We start from the raw sequence: 6,000 nt of genomic DNA, 5'->3' as shown, positions 1-6,000 counted from the left end.
TAACGGAGCAAACATAATGATCAAACCTTGACTGCATTTGCGTCCTTCTTCACTACTGATTAATTAATTTGAAGCAAAGCACAGACAGACTCTCATGACGCTCAACAGCAACATATATAAAAAAAATTGGCTGACAAACTGATGATAATTGGTTATTTATTATATTAAGTGTATCCGTCAGCCACCCTCTCTCTCTCACTCTTAACAGAATCAAAAGAGAGTTAAAAAGAGAAATGACTGGCAGTTAACAAATTTTACTCAGGCAAACAATATTCTCAAATTTTAAGAGGACAAACAGAGTGAAAAAACATACGTGGTCAGAATATTATACCTCTTATTGATTTATAAAATACAAAATAATTTACTATCAGAATAAAATCACATGTGATTGAACATTATTAGCTTTTATTGACAAAAACATTGTATTTGATCTGATTAAAGCAATACTTATTTGACCAGTAAGTGGCTCCTGTAAATGTATATGGTTCTCTTATGGCATTTTGTTATGGTCTCAAGTTATTTTCAAATGCCAAAATGTTAGCAAGGCATAATCTCACTTTCTCTCTGAGGTCTTTGGCACTAAAACATTTGGTATGTTTCAGGAAAACAGTGTGCAGTATTAACAATCTTTTAAGCAATCTTGACAATCTTAATCTGAACATGACCTGAATGATTGCTGGAGGATGAGTTTGCCTTTAAGATAGTAAATGAAAAATAAAAATATTTCCTTTCAGTAATATAGCCTAAATAAAGCAAGATTAAAGTCATCTGTGCATGCTTGAAACAACATGCAAAGCGGTTTTATAGCAATGTGTTTTCAAGGAATTGAAACAGCTTCATGACTCTCACTGTTTCAGCTTGAAGTTAAGGCTCCAGTTTGGTAAAATAATTGGCAGTATTAGAAAGACAAGTGTTTTTGCACTCTGTATATCCCAAGCAGAGAAGAGTCATGATTTTAAGCCAAGGATTTCCAAAATTATAGACTTAAGATGGTATAAGATTTGTACATTTCCCATTAATGACAAATATGTACAGTACAAATTTGCAGGGCCATCTTACCACAGCAGCTGAAAGAAATGTTAAGAAGGCCTCACAATTTTGTGCTAACTGTTTCCCTTATCAACTGATGCATCGCCATCCAGAAAAACAATAGATGTTACACACCTTCAGTGCTTGACCCTAATGTGACAGGTTTTCAGTAGACCGCCCATATTTATTTCATTTTCAATATTTTATACAACTCTACACTTTATTACAAATATAAAACTACACATTGACAAATTAATAATATACACAGTGTTACATTTTAATATGTTATAACATTAATAAATAAGTAGAAAAGGGTTTAAAATTACTAGTAAGATAACAATAAGCACACTAATATGGTAAAGAACACCAAACACATTAATATTGTCTATTTGCAATATTTAGGCCTATTACCATCTTTATTCATTCATATAATTGTAATTTTATTGTTTCCTGGCCCATCTGTTCAAAATACTTGATGGTAACACACTAAAAGGCTGTACTGTACATGTTCAGTAATTAAAGTGGCTAACACATTCAGTGTTTGGCAGTATCTATAAAGTCTCGTCTTCTTCCTCATGACGCTCATGTTGGCTGAGGTCCAGAGAGCTCTGTGAGTCGGCAGGGGTCATGTGACCAAGCCCAGAGTCTGTTTGAGTCACTGACAGGCTTTTCTGAGAGACTGCGAGATGTCTGTGAGGATCTGTGATATCCGTCTCAAAAGCTGCATTCATTTGACCATGCGTGTGCTTCTTCTGAATCTCCTCGAAGATCTGAAGAACCTTTAGAAAATCACAACAAAACAGATTTGCCGTTAACTCCAGACACCTTCATAAGTCTGTGAATAGCGAGCCATCCATGCTGGAATGACAATTGTTACCTTAGATTTAGGAATAAGACCGACACGGAAAAACCCAATCTGGCCACTCTCAATTTTGGTGCAGTCTACCACTGTGGAGGCGATATTCTCTGGCGACGGCCCATCACACAGCACCCCATCTACCTGTAGAATATATGCAAATTACATTTTATTCCCCAAATGGGTAATACATATGAATCTTCAGAAAACAAAACAAAAAACACCTCTGTACCTTGTCACCAAGTTTTGCATAAACTTGGTTATGATGGGTAGTATCTGCCTCTCCGGTCGGATTAGCAGAGGTCACTGCAATGGGACCAACCTAGTCAAACAGGAAAGCATGGTTTGTACAGTACAGGACTATTATAAAGTCAAACAACCCCATGAGAATAAGATGACAACACATACTGCATTTATGAGGTGTGTAGCAACAGTGCAGTCTGGGTTTCTTATGGCTATGCTTTGTGGTGTGCCGATATATTTGGATGAGTCGCCCAATCCAAAGAATTCCATCCATGGAGCTAAAAGCAATGGAGAAGTTTGGATTAAATTTGGATTAAATTTGTCAGATACAATGTGAATATCACATAACCCACCTCTAGCTATAACTAAGCTAATGGATGATGGCCAAGCAGCTTCCATAAAGTCCCAGAGAAGAGGGCTGATCTGTTCCCTGACTGGTTCCAACTGCTTTATAGACGAAATCCATAAGGACATCGGTCGTTCTTTAGCCTGTTTCTTTACCCTACAGAGGTGTGATCACATGGTTAGCATACACTGGTGGAGCAGGAATCAAACTCACTATTAACTACAAAATGTGCCTCAATAAACTCCTTATTACTGCTTATTAATAGTTAATAAAGTAATTGTTAAGGTATGGTGTAGGATTAAGGGATGTAGAATATGCTCATGCAGAATATGTGCTTTATACGTACTAATAAACAGCCAAGAAGCTAGTAATATGCATGCTAGTAAGCAACTAGTTAAAACTGAGAATTTCTCCTTGAACTAAAGTGTCACCGACTCTGCTTTTTAAGTTTAGGCTATCAGTAGGGAAGGTAACTGACCTATATGCCTTTTCGACAGCCTGTGGGCGATTGCAAGCTGCCACAAGAACATAGACGGTGTCTGTGGGCATTCCACATATGCCCCCGTTCTTCATGATCTCTGTCATAAAAGAAAGGAAAATATAATTGGTATAGACACATATGCATTCATGCAATGCCAGTACATAGCCTTTTTTGCTATCATGACTCGCCTGCAATTTGCTGAACGGATGAGGACTTCCTGGCTGGAAGGTGAGGGCAGCTGTCTTTGCCTCCTCCAAAGCCGCTCAACTTGATGAAAGGATCGCCGAAAGGCATTTGTGGGCTTTTAAAGGTGCAGTTGAAAATGCTGGCCAGGAACATGTAGAAGCTGACCAGCCCGAGGATAATGGTCACCCCGATATCGTAGCCGTAGGGCAGCGCGCCTACTGCATCCAGTAAGAAGCTAATGAGGATGAGTTGGAAGGTAAAGGTGTAGATGAACGCGCCTTTGTTGAGAAACAGGGCCCCTGCTGTCACTAACACATTGAAGAGCATGAAACTGATGATTCCCACAGCTAGGTGTAGGCCACGCACATCTCCATAGAGGCCTCCGAAGCGTGTCAGTCCCCACACTGTCCACATGATACCGTAAAGGATGAAAGTCGAACTCTCTAGGGTCTTTCCTCGAGCGAAGGCAACAGAGCCACATATCAGGTGCAGCACACCACCGGAGACCACCGCCCAAGGCAGGATCAGAATAGCCAAGGGGTTTCCACTAGAAAACGAGGCTGTGATTGAAAATGCGGCCAGGACACTGCAGCCGTGGCCCAACACCTCGGCATCAGCATATTTAGAGTAGCCCAGATAGGGAGCGTGTAGCTCTTTGCTATTGGTTTGTAAGACAAATCTATTACTGCGGGCCAACAGGTTCTTAAGGAAGCCTGCACCTGTAGGTATCTCGTTTGAGGAAGCCATGTTATAAAGGGTTATAAAGAGCACAAAAGCGGAGGCAATGAATATGGCAGCCTGTACACCTTGTGTTCCCCTCTGAAAGAAGCTTTGGGGCTCGGATGCAATTGCTATACAGTATGCCACAAAAAACAGCTGGTAGATGGTGTTCACAAACCCACCCTGCAAGTTAAACAAGGCCAGGATGAAAAACAACACTGAGAATACAACTGGGAATGGCACTGGAGAATAGGGCACCTGGTTTGTGAAGTGCACCACTAGCGCGGTGTACCCTTCAGTGAACCGCAGGATGGATGTGAAGCCATAGAAAGTGGCTGCCAGGGTGTCCATAGATCTGTAGCTCTTAACACACACACCCAGCTGGAAGACGCCAGCGGTCCACAGCCAGGGCACATGGCCAGAGAAAAGATTAGGGACAACGCCAAGCAGAGGACAAGCTAGCACACTAGCTGACAACAAGTTCATAATTATTCCAACTGTCACAATATCATTAACCTCTTGACTTTGCATCGGTTTCACGCTATCTTTTTTAAATGTTCCAGGTAGCACAATCTTTCTCTGTGTGATGTACGATAACAAACGGCCACTTCCGAAGTAAGCGCCCACAAAACAGACCATGAGGTAGCAGACAGCGGTGGCTGCCTGTCCGAAGGCCGAGTCTGCCAGACCTACAATCTGGTGGGCACACGCGAGACATATGCTCAGGGCGATGAATGAGAGGACAACCTCATGACATAAAACAGCCACAATGCAAATGACAAGCAGTGCCAGAGTGAAAGCTGCAAGGCCTGGCACCATGGCGTCTCTCAGCCCTCTGCTGCTATTTATTATGTTTTCACCTGCAAGTATGTGTACTAAACCCGAACCACACCATAGGGCTGACACTGTCAGGCACAGACTACCAAAGAGTACATTGTGGGACTGGCTGCGTCGAACACCTGGATAAAAGGACAGTGAGATGGTGAATGAAAGATAGAGAAAGTTTACATGGGGTGATGAAAAATATACTGTATGTGAACAATTGTTATTATTATTTTTTTTAAACAAAGTTCATTTATATATTACTAGTTAGACCATATTTAAATGTGTAATGTGTAATGCCTACAAACAAACTCGAACAAATAAGTTCCCTGTCTCCAACTGGAAAACAGTTAACTCCGCCCCAAACAAATGATATCTAATACAGTAACTAATGAAAAAGACTTTGAGACTTTTTGACACTATAAAGCTAAGAGAATAAACTAAGACTATAAAACTAATGGCAATAAAAAAGTACTTTTTCTGTGTGCAAAACATACCTGAATAAGCCAGCAGAGCAGCGAATATGAGGAGCAGAACTCCTAAAGCTGTGTCTGTGATCAGAGGTTCGTCTGGAGAGCTCGCATAGTTGTTCACCAGAAGCAACAAAGAACCTATAAGACATTATTATTATTATTGTGAGAATTACTATCTTATTTAGGAGGGGAACGATGACCAGCGATGTACAGAATCTATCAAGATATACATCTTAAGGGTTTTCACATCAGCGGTGTAGTTATCGCACAGTACACACGTTAGTTTTGCCCTCTACTGGCGTTAGGGAAATAATAAATAAGAAACAAAATATTAAAATAACACGTAAGAATATTATATGTAGCCTATTAATAAACATTTACAATAAATATCCATAATAATTTATAATTTCGACATTTAATTTTGTACTTTTATTTATTTATTTATTTATTTTAAAACTCGAGGTAGACAACAGAGACAATCATTTTAATTACTCGATAATAGATCTGTACGCTCTAAAAGATCTTTCTTCTGTTTTCCTCAACCTACCCCCAGAGATGCCCAGGACTCCGATGGAGAAGTGCAGTGATTCGGACTCCGTCATTCTCATTCAGACGCGCTCTTCTCGCACGCGCTGGGCTTTATACACGCGCGTGACGTCATGCGCGGTGACGTCAGACATGCGCTTACAAAAGCCGTATTATTTCCTTCTTTCCTGTGTCCTCATCCTTTATACCTCTGCTTCCATCGTTTATACTTACTCCAATTATTCTAATACAAAGCAAAATTCAATTCAGTCATATAACTTTTGTTTGCTCCCTTAAGTAATTATTATTAGATTAGATT

General features: G+C 40.2%; 1 protein-coding gene across 1 annotated transcript; it reads right to left on the bottom strand.

The window, feature by feature from the left end:
- Positions 1 to 438: 438 nt before the first annotated feature.
- Positions 439 to 5,778, bottom strand: LOC109087984. Its single transcript, XM_042769796.1, has 9 exons — positions 5,704 to 5,778; positions 5,181 to 5,294; positions 3,144 to 4,820; positions 2,953 to 3,052; positions 2,482 to 2,630; positions 2,294 to 2,406; positions 2,118 to 2,207; positions 1,907 to 2,029; positions 439 to 1,808 (listed from the first exon to the last, which is right to left on the bottom strand). The coding sequence occupies exons 1-9, from the start codon at positions 5,762 to 5,764 to the stop codon at positions 1,581 to 1,583; spliced, it is 2,655 nt and encodes an 884-aa protein (XP_042625730.1). The 5' UTR covers positions 5,765 to 5,778; the 3' UTR covers positions 439 to 1,580.
- Between the last annotated feature and the right edge of the window lie 222 nt (positions 5,779 to 6,000).

This window comes from Cyprinus carpio, chromosome A14 (genome assembly GCF_018340385.1).
Source record: "Cyprinus carpio isolate SPL01 chromosome A14, ASM1834038v1, whole genome shotgun sequence".
Classification (NCBI taxonomy): Eukaryota; Metazoa; Chordata; class Actinopteri; order Cypriniformes; family Cyprinidae; genus Cyprinus; species Cyprinus carpio.
Note: the sequence above shows the minus strand (reverse complement) of the source record. Positions and strands in the feature narration are given on the sequence as shown.

Coding starts and splice junctions, on each gene's coding strand:
- LOC109087984 (XM_042769796.1), bottom strand. CDS start 5,764: ATGAGAATGACGGAGTCCGAATCACTGCACTTCTCCATCGGAGTCCTG. Junction 4,821..5,180: donor TGCTCTGCTGGCTTATTCAG/GTATGTTTTGCA, acceptor CCTTTTATCCAG/GTGTTCGACGCAGCCAGTCC. Junction 2,631..2,952: donor GCTGTCGAAAAGGCATATAG/GTCAGTTACCTT, acceptor ACACCTCTGTAG/GGTAAAGAAACAGGCTAAAG.